An 18,082-nucleotide genomic window follows, 5' to 3' on the forward strand; every position below is an offset into this window, starting at 1 on the left:
ATCCTTGAGCAACAGTTATAACCACGAATAATCTCCGCAACCCCTGGCCCCAAGGAAGCACGGGTCCGAGAGAGGTAACACTTTCAACCGGAACCAACCATTGACACTTCAGTGTGAACTGGGACAAGAGCCCTTTTCCCACAGGTGGGAGAAGAGAAAGCGGGCGGAGCGCGGTGAGGACTGCGGCGGAGCGAAGGAAGGACCGCCCCTTCCCCTCTAACGGATCTAAGGGCCCGCCCCGACCCTGGACCTCACGGCGAGAACCATCGCGTCATCACAACTGCCTCCTCCCGCCCCTCCCACCCGCTCTCACGTCGCCGCGTCCCGAGAGGGGAGGGGCGGGGCCTTCTCGCCGAGGCCACACTCCCGCGAGAGCGCCCAGTCCCGCGGGCGGCGCACGCGCAGAGCCAGCACGCCTGTGCTTCAGGCCCGGCCCTCTTCCGCGAGCGCTTGGGATGTTTGGCGTTACCAAGGAGCTACTGGGGCCCTTGCGAACGCCGCTGGTCCCCCCGGCAACGCGGGGGGACCAAACCCGACCGAGGTGGCAGCGGCGAGAGCGGCTGCGATGATGTCCAACCCAGTGCATGGCCTGCCCTTTCTCCCGGGCACTTCTTTTAAGGACTCCACGGTGAGGACTTCTCTGCCCAACCCCCTGTCCCCACCCCCGGACGGCGTCGGAGGGCTCGCAGCTGCTCGAAAGATTGCGTCTCCTTTCTCGTCCACTCGAATTTGTCCTCTTTCCCTTCAAACCCGTCCCTCTGCTCCAAACCTGTTCTCTTTTCTCCCTCACCCAACCTCACCCTCCCTGTCCCATTTCGCCCTCCGCGCATTCCTCTCTAGTTTTCCCACTCCACCCTGGCAGTGTGTTCGCCTGCCAGCGTTCTTACTTGCTGCTCTCCTTCTCAAGCCTCTGCCTCCTCTACATCACTGATTTCCCCGCCTTGCTCCCGAGCTCTCCCTCGGTCCTCTCCCTAGCTCATTCTCCCACCCCATACCCTTCTCTGATCGGCTCCATCCTTAAACCCTCCCCCCTAGTCTGGGCCCTTTCCCCGACTCAGCGTCTCTACACCTTCATCCTTATTTCCACAGCCCCATCCCACACACTCTCCCCAGGCCCATCTTTCCCGCCCGCATTTTTCCTCTTCTGAATCCTAGACCCAGTAATCGCTCCCACTCCCAGCTCCATTTCCTGTCTTATTTACCACTTCCACCCATTGGCTTCTTTCTGCCAGGTACTTTATTGCAGTCTCCTTCCTTCTCATTTATGCGTCTACAACACCTCATCCTTTTTCTACACTCTAGTCCCACCTTCACCCTGTTCTTGTTTAACCTTCTTTCCCAGTTGTTCTTTCTCCAAAAGTTAGACTTTCAACACTTGGCCGTCTTCCTCCCAAACCATCCTCAGGTGCTTTGTAGGAGAAATTCCACATAAATTCCCTCCACTACAGTTGATTCGTTGCTGTTTTTTCTTCTCCTAGCCCTTTTCGCTTTAACATTTTTATAAAAGATCCCTGTTTAGATTTTGTTTCACTCTTGCCGTACTTTGTGTTTTCAGTTGCATCCTCTAGACAAAATAGAAGAGAAAAAAAATAGGCTTGTGTTTTTTTTCTCTGACATAGTTTAGCCCTTGACAAAATTATTATTTAATTCTGAAATTTCAGGGTTACTGAAATATATGTTGGAATATCAACATTAAGATTCAGTAGGCTGATAGGCTGATTATCAGAGATGAAACAATAATAATTTATATTTCTATAGTTTAATAATTTAAACTGTAAGTTCCTCTCCCTGATCATGAAGGTCCAATAAAATACATAGTCAATTTATTTTCTTTAGGAGAATGAATTGAAATTGAATGTTTGGTGAGGGAATTTGTATTCTGAATCTCTTCTTCATGGTTATTCCTGCGTTAAGACACAACATTGTAGATTTTTTGCTTCAGTGGACTTTTCAGTTTTATGAAACTTGAAAATGTTGCAGGCATGTTCTTGCTCTGTGCAGGAACAGCTTACCATTTGCTCTTGGTGAGTGTGGGTTACCCATGGGTCAGGGTTGATTTGATTTGGGATTACAAAGGTGTGGGTTGGAGGTGCCAGGCTCTGAGAACATATATTGCCGTACTACAAGTAAGATGAACTGTGCATTGGACATATTTCAGATTTTAAATACACTGGCCAAGTGTCAGCCAGTTTGCCTTATTTTGATAGGTGGAAAACATGATCACTGTCTTCAGCCCTGAAAGACTAGGTATGTGTAACTCTCAAGACCTTCAGAGGATGAACCACAGGGACTAAGGTGGGGAGCCTGAGGTGGCCTTGCCTGGGGTGCTTTTGAAGTCCACTGATAAAGGTCGTATAGCTGAGTGATGGTAGAGGTGTCTGTCTCAAACGGGAAAAGCAAATGAAGCAGCTGATGTTGCTTCTGTCTTTAGAGGTGGGAGAAGAGGAGCTTGAAGTTACACAGGTTACCCAGAGATGAAGTCAACTCAGCCTATTTTGTTCTGTGTCATTTGTGTTATGTCCTGTCAACTGATATGTGACCCTGAATGTACAACCCGTAAAATAAAGTTCACAGTCCATAACTCGTAGCAAAAGAAGTTTACTCTATTGCACCTTTTATGTTAGTACAGATCCTGAGAGATGGTAGGTTGGGCTGCAAAGAAATTAGGTAGGTAAGTCAGTAATTTTCTTCATAAAAAACATTTTATGATTTATGTGTGTATATGTATGTACGTGTATAAATATGATTTTGAAAGCAACATTGCATAGAACAGAAAAAGGAAAAAGATTTCCATCAAATTAACATAATCTCTAATTTTCCCTTCCACTTTTTTGAGATATGATTGACGTATAAATTTAAAGTGTACAACCTGTTGATTTGATATGCTTGTATTTTGCAAAATTATCACCACCATACCATTAGCTAACACCTCCATCCAGTCATATAATTACCATTTCTTTTTTGTGATGAGAACATTTAAGATCTGCTCTCTTAACAACTTTCAAGTATAGAATACACCATTGTTATCTATAATCATCATGCTGTACATTAGATCCTCAGAATGATTTCATTTTATAACTGAATAAACTGGAAGTTTGTATCCTTTGACCACTCTCTCCCCATTTCTTCTACCTCCACTCCCTGATAACCACCACTCTACTCTCTGTTTCTATGAGTTTGGACTTTTTAGATTCTACATATAAATGATCTCATGCATACAGTATTTGTCTTTCTCTTGCTGATGTTTTTCACTTGACATAATGCCCTGAAGTTTCACCCAAGTTGTCAGAAATGGTAGGATTTCCTTCTTATGGCTGCATACTATTTCACTGTATATACATGTATAAATATGTATATACACATTCATACACACATACATGTCATGTCTTTATCCATTGGTTGAAACAGATTGTTTCCATATCTTGGCTATTATGAATAATGCTGTATTGAACAAGGGGGTGCAGGTATCTCTTCAAGATCCTATTTTCATTACCTTCGGATATATACCCAGAAATGAGATTGCTGGATTGTATGGTAGTTCTGTTTTTAATTTTTTGAGGAACCTCCACACTGTTTTCCATAATGGCTGTACCAATTTACATTCCCACAAGGGTTTTTTTCTCCACATCCTTTTCAACAGTTGTTAGCTCTTGTCTTTTTGATGATAGCCATCCTAGCAGGTGTGAGATGTTATCTAATTGTGGTTTTAGTTTGCATTTCCTTGATGATTAGTGATGTCAAGCACCTTTTCACATACCTCTTGGCCATTTGTATGTCTTCTTTTGGAAAAATAGCTATTCAGTTCCTCTACCCATTTTTTTTCCTCTTCCCATTTTTTAACCAGACTTTGTTTATTTGGATTGTTTTTGTTTTGCTGTTGGGTTGTATTCTTTATATATTGGATATTAACCCCTTATTAGATATATGATTTGCACATTTTCCTCCCATTCTGTAGGTTGCCTTTTCATTTTGTTGATGGTTTCTTTTGCTGTGCAGAAGCTTTTTAGTTTAATGTAGTCCCACTTATTTATTTATTTTTGCTTTTGTTTCTTATGCTTTTGTTGTCAGATCCAAAAAATCATTGCCTAGAACAATGTCAAGGAGCTTTCCTATGTTTTCTTCTAGGAGTTTTACAGTTTCAGGTCTTATGTTTAAGTCTAATCCATTTGAGTTGATTTTTGTGAGTGGTGTAAGATAGGGATCCAATTTAATTCTTCCGCATGTGGTTATCCAGTTTTCCCAACACCATTTATTGAAGAGACTATCCTTTTTTCATTGTGTATTCTTGGCTTTCTTGCCAAAGATTAGTTGACTGTATATGTGAGGATTCATTTCTGGGCTCTCCATTCTGTTCCATTGGTCTATGTGTCTATTTTTCTGCCAATACATACTGTTTTGATTATTGTAGTTTGAAATCAGGATGCCTCCAACTTTGTTGTTCTTTCTCAGTATTGCTTGGCTATTAAGAGTCTTTTGTGGCTCCATAAAAATTTTAGGATTTTTTTTCCATTTTTATGAAAAATGCCATTGGAATTTTGATACTGATTGCATTGACTCTTAGATGGCTTTGGGTAGTATGGACATTTTAGTAATATTAATTCTTCCAAAACATACATATGGGTTTCTTTTCAGTTTCTTTCATCAAAAGATTATAGTTTTCAGTGTACAGGCCTTTCACCTCCTTGGTTAAATTTATCCCTAAGTATTTTATTATTTTTGATGCGATCATAAATGAGATTGTTTTCTTAATTTCTCATTCAGGTAGTTCCCTGTTGGTGTGTAGAAACACAACTGATTTTTGTATGTTGATTTCTGTATCCTGGAATTTTACTGAATTTGTTGACTCGTTCTAACAGTTTTTGGTGGAGTCGTTAGGGTTTATAAGTATAAGATCAAATCATCTGCAAACAAAGACAGTTTTACTTCTTCCTTTCCTATTTGGATGCCATTTATTTCTTTTTCTTGCCGGATTGCTCTGGCCAGGACTTCTCGTACTATGTTGAATAGTAGTGGTGAGAGTAGGCATTCTTGTATTGTTACTGATCTTAGAGGAAAAGCTTTCAGCCTTTCACCTTTGAGTATGATGTTAGTTGTAGGTTTGTCATCTATGGACTTATTGTGTTGAGGTATGTTCCTTCTATACCCAATTTTTTGAGCATTTTTATCATGAAAGGATATTGTATTTTGCCAAATGCGTTTTCTGCATTTGTTGAGATGATCATGTGATTTTTATCTTTCATTCTGTTGATGTGATGTATCACATTTATTTGTTTGCACATGTTTAACCATCCTTGCATCTCAGAAATCAGTCCCACTTGACCATGGTGTATGACTCTTTTAATGTGCTGTTGAATTTGGTTTGCTGGTATTTTGTTGAGGATTTTTACATCTGTGTTCATCAGAGATATTGGTCTGTAATTTTCTTGTAGCTTCCTTATCTGGCTTTGGTATCAGGGTAATGCTAGTTTTATAAAATGAGTTTGGGAGTGTTCCCTTCTCTTCAGTTTTTTGGAAGCATTTGAGAACGACTGGCATTAATTATGCTTTAAATGTTTGGTAGAATTCACCAGTGAAACCATCTGGTCCCAAGCTTTTCTCTATTAGGAGGTGTTTTTTTTTTTAACATCTTTATTTGAGTATAACTGTTTTACAATAGTGTGTTAGTTTCTCCTTTACAACAAAGTGAATCAGTTATACATATGTTCTCATATCTCTTCCCTCTTGCATCACCCTCCCTCCCACCCTCCCTGTCCCACCCCTCTACGTGGTCACAAAGCACAGAGGTGAACTCCCTGTGCTATGCGGCAGCTTCCCACTACCTATCTAATTTACATTTGGTAGTGTGTATATGTCCCTGCCACTCTCTCACATCGTCACCGCTTGCCCTTCCCCCTCCCCATATCCTCAAGTCCATGCTCTAGTAGGTCTGTGTTTTATTCCCGTCCTACCACTAATCTCTTCATGACATTTTTTTTTCTTAGATTCCATATATATGTGTTAGCGTACGGTATTTGTTTTTCTCCTTCTGACTTACTTCACTCTGTATGACAGACTCCAGGTCTATCCACCTCATTACAAATAACTCAGTTTCATTTCTTTTTATGGCTGAGTAATATTCCATTGTATATATGTGCCACATCTTCTTTATCCATTCATCTGTTGATCGACATTTAGGTTGCTTCCATGTCCTGGCTGTCGTAAATAGAGCTGCAATAAACATTTTGGTACATGACTCTTTTTTTTTTTTTTTTTTTCGGTATGCGGGCCTCTCACTGTTGTGGCCTCTCCCGTTGCGGAGCACAGGCTCCGGACGCACAGGCTCAGCGGCCATGGCTCACGGGCTTAGTTGCTCCGCGGCATGTGGGATCTTCCCGGACCAGGGCACGAACCCGTGTCTCCTGCATCGGCAGGCGGATTCTCAACCACTGCGCCACCAGGGAAGCCCGGCTCTTTTTGAATTATGGTTTTCTCAGGGTATATGCCTAGTAGTGGGATTGTGGGGTCATATGGTAGTTCAACTTGTAGTTTTTTAAGGAACCTCCATACTGTTCTCCATAGTGGCTGTATCAATTTATATTCCCACCAGCAGTGCAAGAGGGTTCCCTTTTCTCCACACCCTCTCCAGCATTTATTGTTTCTAGAGTTTTTGATGATGGCCAATCTGACCGGTGTGAGATGATATCTCATTGTAGTTTTGATTTGCATTTCTCTAATGATTAATGATGTTGAGCATTCTTTCATGTGTTTGTTGGCAATCTGTGTATCTTCTTTGGAGAAATGTCTATTTAGTTCTTTTGCCCATTTTTGGATTGGGTTGTTTGTTTTTTTGTTATTGAGCTGCCTGAGTTGCTTATAAATTTTGGATATTAATCCTTTGTCAGTTGCTTCATTTGCAAATATTTTCTCCCATTCTGAGGGTTGTCTTTTGGTCTTGTTTATGGTATCCTTTGCTGTGCAAAAGCTTTTAAGTTTCATTAGATCCCATTTGTTTATTTTTGTTTTTATTTCCATTTCTCTAGGAGATGGGTCAAAAAGGATCTTGCTGTGATTTATGTCATAGAGTGTTCTGCCTATGTTTTCCTCTAAGAGTTTGATAGTGTCTGGCCTTACATTTAGGTCTTTAACCCATTTTGAGTTTATTTTTGTGTGTGGTGTTAGGGAGTGTTCTAATGTCATACTTCTACAGGTAGCTGTCCAGTTTTCCCAACACCACTTATTGAAGAGGCTGTCTTTTCTCCACTGTGTTTCCTTCCCTCCTTTATCAAAGATAAGGTGACCATATGTGTGTGGGTTTATCTCTGGGCTTTCTATCCTGTTCCATTGATCTATATTTCTGTTTTTGTGCCAGCACCATACTGTCTTGATTACTGTGGCCTTGTAGTATAGCCTGAAGTCAGGGAGCCTGATTCCTCCAGCTCCATTTTTCGTTCTCAAGATTGCTTTGGCTATTCGGGGTCTTTTGTGTTTCCATACAAATTGTGATATTTTTTGTTCTAGTTCTGTAAAAAATGCCAGTGGTAATTTGATAGGGATAGCATTGAATCTGTAGATTGCTTTGGGTAATAGAGTCATTTTCACAATGTTGATTCTTCCAATCCAATAACATGGTATATCTCTCCACCTATTTGTATCATCTTTAATTTCTTTTGTCAGTGTCTTATAGTTTTCTGCATACAAGTCTTTTGTCTCCTTAGGTAGGTTTATTCCTAGATATTTTATTCTTTTTGTTGCAATGGTAAATGGGAGTGTTTTCTTAATTTCACTCTCAGATTTTTCATCATTAGTGTATAAGAATGCCAGAGATTTCTGTGCATTAATTTTGTATCCTGCTACTTTACCAAATTCATTGATTAATTCTAGTAGTTTTCTGGTAGCATCCTTAGTATTCTCTATGTATAGTATCATGTCATCTGCAAACAGTGACAGCTTTACTTCTTTTCCTATTTGGATTCCTTTTATTTCTTTATTTTCTCTAATTGCTGTGGCTAGAACTTCCAAAACTAGGTTGAATAAGAGTGGTGAGAGTGGGCAACCTTGTCTTGTTCCTGATGTTAGTGGAAATGGTTTCAGTTTTTCAACCATTGAGAACAATGCTGGCTGTGGGTTTGTCATATATGGCCTTTATTATGTTGAGGAAAGTTCCCTCTATGCCTACTTTCTGCAGGGTTTTTATCATAAATGGGTGTTGACTTTTGTCAAAAGCTTTCTCTGCATCTATTGAGATGATCATATGGTTTTTCTCCTTCAGTTTGTTGGTATGGTGTATCACGTTGATTGATTTGCGTATATTGAAGAATCCTTGCATTCCTGGAATAAACCCCACTTGATCATGGTGTATGATCCTTTTAATGTGCTGTTGGATTCTGTTTGCTAGTATTTTGTTGAGGATTTTTGCATCTATGTTCATCAGTGATATTGGCCTGTAGTTTTCTTTCTTTGTGACGTCTTTGTCTGGTTTTGGTATCAGGGTGATGGTGGCCTCATAGAATGAGTTTGGGAGTGTTCCTCCCTCTGCTATCTTTTGGAAGAGTTTGAGAAGGATAGGTGTTAGCTCTTCTCTAAATGTTTGATAGAATTCACCTGTGAAGCCATCTGGTCCTGGGCTTTTGTTTGTTGGAAGATTTTTTTTTTTTTTGTGGTATGCGGGCCTCTCACTGTTGTGGCCTCTCCCGTTGCGGAGCACAGGCTCCGGACGCGCAGGCTCAGCGGCCATGGCTCACGGGCCCAGCCGCTCCGCGGCATGTGGGATCTTCCCGGACCGGGGCACGAACCCGTATCCCCTGCATCGGCAGGCGGATTCTCAACCACTGCGCCACCAGGGAAGCCCTTGTTGGAAGATTTTTAATCACAGTTTCAATTTCAGTGCTTGTGATTGGTCTGTTCATATTTTCTATTTCTTCCTGGTTCAGTCTCGGCAGGTTGTGCTTTTCTAAGAATTTGTCCATTTCTTCCAGGTTGTCCATTTTATTGGCATAGAGTTGCTTGTAGTAATCTCTAATAATCTTTTGTATTTCTGCAGTGTCAGTTGTTACATCTCCTTTTTCATTTCTAATTCTATTGATTTGAGTCTTCTCCCTTTTTTTCTTGATGAGTCTGGCTAATGGTTTATCAATTTTATTTATCTTCTCAAAGAACCAGCTTTTACTTTTATTGATCTTTGCTGTTGTTTCCTTCATGTCTTTTTCATTTATTTCTGATCTGATCTTTATGATTTCTTTCCTTCTGCTAAATTTGGGGTTTTTTTGTTCTTCCTTCTCTAATTGCTTTAGGTGCAAAGTTAGGTTGTTTATTCGAGATGTTTCCTGTTTCTTAAGGTATGATTGTATTGCTATAAACTTCCCTCTTAGAACTGCTTTTGCTGTATCCCATAGGTTTTGGGTCGTCGTGTCTCCATTGTCATTTGTTTCTAAGTACTTTTTGATTTCCTCTTTGATCACTTCATTATTAAGTAGTGTATTGTTTAGCCTCCATGTGTTTGTATTTTTTACAGATCTTTTCCTGTAATTGATATCTAGTCTCATAGCGTTGTGCTCAGAAAAGATACTTGATACGATTTCAATTTTCTTAAATCTGCCAAAGCTAGATATGTGACCCAATATATGATCGATCCTGGAGAATGTTCCATGAGCACTTGAGAAAAATGTGTATTCTGTTGTTTTTGGGTGGAATGTCCTATAAATATCAAGTAAATCCATCTTTTGCAATGTATCATTTAAAGCTTGCGTTTCTTTATTTATTTTCATTTTGGATGATCTGTCCATTGGTGACAGTGGGGTGTTAAAGTCCCCTACTATGATTGTGTTACTGTCGATTTCCCCTTTTATGGCTGTTAGTATTTGCCTTATGTATTGAGGTGCTCCTATGTTGGGTGCATAAATATTTACAATTGTTATATCTTCTTCATGGATCGATCCCTTGATCATTATGTAGTGTCCTTCTTTGTCTCTTGTAATAGTTTTTATTTTAAAGTCTATTTTGTCTGATATGAGAATTGCTACTCCAGCTTTCTTCTGATTTCCATTTGCATGGAATATCTTTTTCCATCCCCTCACATTCAGTCTGTAAGTGTCCCTAGGTCTGAAATGGGTCTCTTGTAGACAGCATATATATGGGTCCTGTTTTTGTATTCATTCAGCCAGTCTGTGTCTTTTGGTGGGAGCATTTAATCCATTTACATTTAAGGAAATTATTGATATGTATGTTCCTATTACCATTTACTTAATTGTTTCGGGTTGTTCTTGTAGATCTTTTCCTTCTCTTGTGTTTCTTGCTTAGAGAAGTTCCTTTAGCATTTGTTGTAAAGCTGGTTTGGTGGTGCTGAACTCTCTCAGCTTTTGCTTGTCTGTAAAGGTTTTAATTTCTCCATCAAATCTGAATGAGATCCTTGCTGGGTAGAGTAATCTTGGTTGTAGGTTTTTTTCTTTCATCACTTTAAATATGTCCTGCCACTCCCTTCTGGCTTGTAGAGTTTCTGCTGAAAGATCAGATGTTAACCTTATGGGGATTCCCTTGTGTGTTATTTGTTGTTTTTCCCTTGCTGCTTTTAATATGTTTTCTTTGTATTTAATTTTTGACAGTTTGATTATTATGTGTCTTGGCGTGTTTATCCTTGGGTTTATCCTGTATGGGACTCTCTGTGCTTCCTGGACTTGATTGACTATTTCCTTTCCTATATTAGGGAAGTTTTCAACTATAATCTCTTCAAATATTTTCTCAGTCCCTTTCTTTTTCTCTGCCTCTTCTGGGACCCCTATAATTCGAATGTTGGTGCGTTTAATGTTGTCCCAGAGGTCTCTGAGACTGTGCTCAGTTCTTTTCATTCTTTTTTCTTTCTTCTGCTCTGCAGTAGTTATTTCCACTATTTTATCTTCCATGTCACTTATCCGTCCTTCTGCCTCAGTTATTCTGCTATTGATCCCATCTAGAGTATTTTTCATTTCATTTATTGTGTTGCTCATCATTACTTGCTTCCTCTTTATTTCTTCTAGGTCCTTGTTAACTGTTTCTTGCAATTTGTCTATTCTATTTCCAAGATTTTGAATCATCTTTACTATCATTACTCTGAATTCTTTTTCAGGTAGACTGGCTATTACCTCTTCATTTGTTAGGTCTGGTGTGTTTTTATCTTGCTCCTTCATCTGCTGTGTGTTTTTCTGTCTTCTCATTTTGCTTATCTTACTGTGTTTGGGGTCTCCTTTTTGCAGGCTGCAGGTTCGTATTTCTATCTATTTTTGGTGGCTGTCCCCAGTGGCTGAGGTTGGTTCAGTGGGTTGAGCAGGTTTCCTGGTTGGAGGGACTAGTGCCTCTGTTCTGGTGGATGAGGCTGGATCTTGTCTTTCTGGTGGGCAGGTCCACGTCTGATGGTGTGTATCGGGATGTTGGTAGCCTTATTATGATTTTAGGCAGCCTCTCTGCTAATGGATGGGGCTGTAGACCTGTCTTGCTCTTTGTTGGGCATAGGGTGTCCAGCACTGTTCGTTGCTGGTCCTTGAGTGAAGCTGGGTCTTGGTGTTGAGATGGAGGTCTCTGGGAGATTTTCGCCGTTTGATATTACGTGGAGCTGGGAGGTCTCTTGTGGACCAGTGTCCTGAGGTTGGTTCTCCCACCTCAGAGACAGAGCCTTGACACCTGGCTGGAGTGCCAAGAGCCTTTAATCCACACGGCCAGGTACGTGGGGAGTTTCTTGCCTTTGGGGAGGTCTGAGGTCTTCTGCCAGCGTTCGGTGGGTGTTCTATAGGAGAAGTTCCACATGTAGATGTATTTCTGATGTATCTGCTCACGTTTCTCTCCCTTGAATCACTTCTTCTGTGGGAAGCCAGATGCCATGAAACAAGGCTGTTCAAGCAGGCTATGGAGGAGTCTTGTGTGTCAAGGAATGCAGGTCTCTGACCAATGGCCAGTGAAGAATGGAGGCCTCGGGCAGGGAGGGCCCGGGCCTTCCTTCTGGGTGAGCTGACGCTTGTGGGTGCGAGCTGTCGGGACCCCTCTCAGTGTGCCTGCAGCATGAAGTGACGCCCGCTTCCCAGGCCGGGGGTCGATGTACTTGAGCCGCACCGCCGCGGGGTTGGCAAAGAGCCCCGTCCAGCTGCCAGAAGGTTTTTTTTTTTTTTTTTTTTTTTTGCGGTACGTGGGCCTCTCACTGTTGTGGCCTCTCCCGTTGCAGAGCACAGGCTCCGGACGCGCAGGCTCAGCGGCCATGGCTCACAGGCCCAGCCACTCCACGGCATGTGGGATCTTCCCAGACCAGGGCACGAACCTGTGTCCCCTGCATCGGCAGGCGGACTCTCAACCACTGTGCCACCAGGGAAGCCCTGTTAGGAGGTTTTTGATTGCTGATTCAATTTCCTTACTTGTTATTGGTCTGTTCAGATTTTCTATTTCTTCATGATTCAATCTTGGTAGGTTGTACATTTCTAGGAATTTATTGATTTCTTCTAGGTTATCCAGTTTGTTGGCATGTAATTATTTATAGTAGACTCTCATGCTTCTTTGTATTTCTATACTATCAGTTATAATGTCTCCCTTTTCATTTCTGATTTTATTTGAGTCCTCTCTCTTTTTTCTTAATCCGTTAACTAAAGGTTTGTCAATTTTGTTTGTCTTTTCAAACAAACAGCTCTTAGTTTCTTTGATCATTTCTATTTTTCTAGTGTCTATTTCATTTATTTCTCCTCTGATCTTTATTATTTCCTTTCTTCTGCTGACTTTGGGCTTAGTTCTTCTTTTTCTAGTTTCTTGAGGTATAAAGTGAGGTGGTTCATTTGAGATCTTATTTCTCAATGCAGGCATGTATCATTATAAACTTAAACCTGCTTTTGCAGCATCCTGTAGATTTTCATTTTTGTGCTGCCATTTTCATCTGTTCAAGATTTTTAAAATTTCCCTTTGGTTTCTTTGACTCATTGGTTGTTCAGTAGTGTTTTTTTCAATTTTCACATACTTGTGAATTTTCCAGCTTTCCTCCACTTATTGATTTCTAGTTTCATGCCACTGTGATTGGAAAAGACACTTGGTATGATTTCAATCTTCTTAAATTGCTGAGACTTATTTTGAGAATAAAGAGTGCTGCTGTTGAATGGATTGTTCTGTATGTGTCTCTTAGGTCTATTTGATCTGAATAAAGAGTGCTGCTGTTGAATGGATTGTTCTGTATGTGTCTGTTAGGTTTATTTGATCTAAAGTATGGTTCAAGTGCAGTGTTTTCCTTGTTGATTTTTTTTTTATCTGGCTGATCTGTCCATTGTTGAGAGTGGGGTATTGAAGTCCCTTGCTATAATTGTTTTGTTGTCTGTTTCGCTCTTCAGATCAACAGTATTTGTTCACATAAAAATCTACCCTTTTACTCCCCACCCCTTATTTTTTTGATGTCACCATTTACATCTTTTTGTATTGTGTATCCATTAACAAATTGTTGAAGCTAGGATTAAGTAATCTTTGTACTAGAGTTAAGTAGATAACACATCACCAGGTTACAGTATTAGGGTGTCTCCATTTCCCTTTACCAGTGTGTTGTATAGTTTCATGTTACTAATAAACACCTTTTTGTTTCAGCTCAAAGAACTCTTTTCAGCATTTCATGTAAGGCAAACTTAGTGATGACGAAGTCCTTTAGCTTATACTTATTAGGAAAAGTCTTTATCTTGGCTTCATTTCTGAAGGACAACTTTTCTGGGTAAAGTACTCTTGGTTGGCAGTTTTTTTCTTCATCACTTTCTAGAGGCCTAAGCTGGCTGCCTGTATGGTTCCTGGGCTCTGCTGGGGACAGGGGAGAGGAGGGAGCCAGGAGGGACTCAGGTGGTGGCCTGGGCAACCCTGAATGCCTGTGGGACAAAAGCTGGTGAAGTCTGCAGGGGCTACTTGTCAGCTGCAGCTATGCTGGCTGTTGGCTGTGGGTCAAAATCTGCTGTTTGTCTGCCAAGCAGGTCTCTGTGAACCACAGTGGCTCCCACTGAGTGGGTGCTGCCAGTAGCCCCTACTTTTCTTCCTTGTTCCTAACTGGCTCTGTACACTTCTGCTTCACTAGTCTGGGGTGAAACTGAGGTGGGACCTTCGTGCAGTGTCTCCAAACGACTGGAGAGCTGACTGCCCACCCTGCTTTTCCTTTCCTGGTTGAGGGGAAGTTGCCTCCTGGGGCTGAACAGTGCTGGCTTGGGGGATGGGATGATGCAGACCAAATGGGTTGTCTTCCTTCTCTTCCTGTGTGAATATCCTCAGTTTTTTGTTTTACTGTGTTGCTGAAACCTCCTAAATGGACTCTGGACCTCTTCCAGAGGTGTTGTTCATGGACAGCTGTCCAACCGTTGATCTTTGTGGAGGGATGGGGAGGCTGGGTATCCAATGCCACTGTTTTGGTCTCCTCTGCCTTCAAAAATATTTCCTTTCTACTTTTTTCTGTAATCTTTTGTTTTTTCCATTTACCAATGAAAATGTTTTGATTGTAAAAAAAAAAAAAAAAAAAGGCAACATCATTCAGAAATGTATAGTACAGACAGAGAACATTCTCCAAGTCCAGTCTTTTTTGTGCACGTGTTTGCATGCTTGTAATTAATATGCATATAATTTTGTAAGCTTTTTTGGACTTATTAAATCATAAATATTTTTCCCAGATTACCACATGGTCTTTAAAACCAATATTTTAATGGCTGCATAATAGCCCATTAGGTGACCCTTCCATCAGTTACTCATGCTTGTCGTTTAGATTGTTTCCCATGCCATGTTTTACTATTGTAATTATAACTATTATAATTTACTATTGTAATTATAACTATTGAACGTTATAATGGTCAACCTTAGGCATATTGTTCTTTCCTGTAATTTTGGATTATATCCTTAAAGGATTGGGGTGGAATTATTGAGTTCAAGTCTGTTCAATTTAAGTCTGTAATATCCATTTGCTTTCCAAAAAGTTATATGAGGGCTTCCCTGGTGGCGCAGTGGTTGAGAGTCCACCTGCCGATGCAGGGGACGTGGGTTCGTGCCCCGGTCTGGGAGGATCCCACATGCCACGGAGCGGCTGGGCCTGTGAGCCATGGCTGCTGAGCCTGTGCGTCCGGAGCCTCTGCTCTGCAACAGGAGAGGCTACAGCAGTGAGAGGCCCACGTACCGCAAAAAAAAAAAAAAAAAAGTTATATGAATGTGGCAAGCATTGCCCTCTGAGGAAGGCGCCATTAAGACCCTCATAAGCCTCAGGGCCCGATTGTACTCTCCTTGGTACTCATCCTGGACTTTATGGTATGAACGTAAAAAAGGAGATGGCCTTTGGCCAAATCGCTCCAGGGACCTGCTCAGTTACTGGGAGTCCCTGGTTGTTCCCTAAAGCTAGGAAAAGCAACCCTGGAGGGGAAATTGGTGCCTTTGAGGGAGAAGCCGAGAAGCCAATCAACCAGCTGATGCCGATAAGGCGTGACTAAGCCGAGAAGCCAATCAACCAGCTGATGCCGATAAGGCGTGACTAAGCAAATTCCCTGCTTTAGGGGTATATATACGGCTATGCTTTGTTGTTAAACTTGCCTTGCAACCATCAGTTGCTTGTTCCCTTCTGATCCCATACCTTGGTGCGTTCAGTTCCCTTCCTCCTCTCGTCCATTGTTGCTGCACTTTGAGGACCCACCGCGGCTGGCAGCAAGTGACGCCCAACGTGGGGCCTGACAAGAGGGACATCTGAATCTCGGTAGGTGAATCCCTGGAGTTACGAGTGAAAGTGTGGCCACATAGTAAAGTTGATAGTAACTCGGGGCAATAGTCAGAAGTAAAAAAATATGGGACAAAAAGTATCCAAGAAGCGACCTGAGATCACTGATCAAGAGAAGGAGTTGTCCACCAGTGCTTTCCAGTCTTTCATAGCTGGAAATTATGATGTCTGTCTGCAACATCTTGCCTGCCTACAAGATATAAACAAAGACGATTATAAAATAATTTTGAATACGGCAGTAGCTGAGTTTTTCAAAAGTAGCCAGACAACAACAGATAGTTTAAGACAGACACTTAACCAATTGAAGAATCAGGTGCACTCAACTGTTGAAGAAATGGATGGACTAGATGATGTTGAAAACAGTATGTTGTATTACAATCAAGCAGTCATCCTGTATCATGTCCGACAGTATACAGAAGCCATATCCGTTGGTGAAAAACTTTATCAGTTCATAGAACCTTTTGAAGAAAAATTTGCCCAAGCAGTGTGTTTTTTGTTCGTAGACCTGTATATATTAACCTACCAAGATGAGAAAGCTTTACATCTTCTTGCTGTTCTAGAAAAAATGATTTCACAGGGCAACAATAACAAAAATGGAAAGAATGAGACTGGTAAAGATACTATTTTTGTGTTGAAATATATGTAGGAGGACAAGGGACTTTACTGGCCGGCCATAGTTTAAAGGTAGTTAAAGCTGTTACAAGTTTGAAGTTTCCCTCTTTTTTTCCTTCTGATTTTCCCCAATCTGATTTTGAATTCTCAAATCTGGTGCACCTTAAATTATAATAATGGTACCATTTTAATTTCTTCAGTTTCTGTTACTGATAATAGTTTGGTTTTTTATAAGCATTGGGATTTGGGGAAGTTTGCATTGTCTTATTCTTATCAACCGGTTATTACTTGTGTTACACCCTCATATGCCTTGCTAATAGGAGATTTACAGATTGAGTTTACTTCTGGTTCCTTAGGGTATAATATAACTTGTCAGAATTGTATTTTTAGTACTTGCATTCTGCCTATGAAAGGAATTTTTTCTGTTATGATGTTAAAACAACCTTCCTATGTAATACTGCCTGTAAATATTTCTGAACCATGGTATCATAGTACTAGCATGCAAGCTAGGTTAGAATTATCTGAAGCTTTAAAAAGACTTAAACGATTCATTGGAATATTAATATGTAGCATATTAGCCTTAGCCGCTTTAACAGCCACAGCCGCTACCGCCGGTTTAGCATTAAGTAAAACTGTACAACAAGCACATTATGTTAATCAATTGTCTAAAAATACTAGTATTGCATTAGCATGACAAAGTCATATTGATACTCAACTAAAAACTGAGGTTGATGAGTTAAAAAATGCTCTCATAGGTTTAGGAGACCAAATTATGGCTTTAAAATTGAAAATGGGTTTGATTTGCCATGCTAAATATACTTGGATTTGTGTGACTCAACACGCTTATAATGAAACTGACTGGGATTGGAACAAAGTAAAAATGCACTTTTTAAGTGTATGGACTGATGGACACATTAGTTTGGACATACAAAAACTTAATGCGGAAATACAAGCAATTCAAGGAGCTCATATACAAGAAGACAGGCCCCAACAATTAATTCAAGGACTCTTGGATCAGCTTCAATGGTTAAACCCAATGCATTGGTTTCAAAATGGACTCACAGGATTGATTACCGTGGGGTCATGTGAATTGTTGATGTTAATTGCATTACCTTGTTTATTACGCTTTATTGTTGGCCGTCTCGCTGCTCTTTGTCAGGAGGTGTATGGGTTGAGATTGCATTATCAAGCTTTAAAAAATAAAAGAGGGGGAAATGTGGCGAGCATTGCCCTCTGAGGAAGGCGCCATTAAGACCCTCATAAGCCTCAGGGCCCGATTGTACTCTCTCCTTGGTATGCATCCTGGACTTTATGGTATGAACGTAAAAAAGGAGATGGCCTTTGGCCAAATCGCTCCAGGGACCTGCTCAGTTACTGGGAGTCCCTGGTTGTTCCCTAAAGCTAGGAAAAGCAACCCTGGAGGGGAAATTGGTGCCTTTGAGGGAGAAGCCGAGAAGCCAATCAACCAGCTGATGCCGATAAGGCGTGACTAAGCCGAGAAGCCGATCTACCAGCTGATGCCGATAAGATGGTGACTAAGCAAATTCCCTGCTTTAGGGGTATATATACGGCTATGCTTTGTTATTAAACTTGCCTTGCAACCATCAGTTGCTTGTTCCCTTCTGATCCCATACCTTGGTGCGTTCAGTTCCCTACCCCCTCTCGTCGATTGTTGCTGCACTTTGAGGACCCACCGCGGCTGGCGGCATATGAATATATTAGCATCCCTGTAGCGAGAAGGCCTTTGTTTCATTTCAGGTAAAAATTCATTTCACAGAA

The 18,082-nt window shown here is 41.0% G+C and overlaps 1 protein-coding gene across 7 annotated transcripts in view; it reads left to right on the top strand.

The window, feature by feature from the left end:
• Positions 1-368: 368 nt before the first annotated feature.
• The window catches only part of EFHC1 (EF-hand domain containing 1), a 73,620-nt gene continuing 55,906 nt past the window's right edge, over positions 369-18,082 (top strand). Inside the window, exons 1-2 of one of the 7 annotated variants that reach the window (XM_067006381.1) lie at positions 383-628; positions 15,565-15,670. Coding sequence is in view for 5 of the 7 variants with exons in the window: in XM_059075327.2 (XP_058931310.1) it covers positions 566-628 (63 nt within the window). In the remaining 2 variants the exon portion in view is untranslated. Of the gene's footprint in view, positions 629-15,564; positions 15,671-18,082 lie in introns of all 7 variants that reach the window. The other 6 variants (XM_067006378.1, XM_059075327.2, XM_067006377.1 and 3 more) reach the window with 6 other exon arrangements.

Source organism: Kogia breviceps, chromosome 10 (assembly GCF_026419965.1).
Source record: "Kogia breviceps isolate mKogBre1 chromosome 10, mKogBre1 haplotype 1, whole genome shotgun sequence".
NCBI classification, from domain to species: domain Eukaryota; kingdom Metazoa; phylum Chordata; class Mammalia; order Artiodactyla; family Physeteridae; genus Kogia; species Kogia breviceps.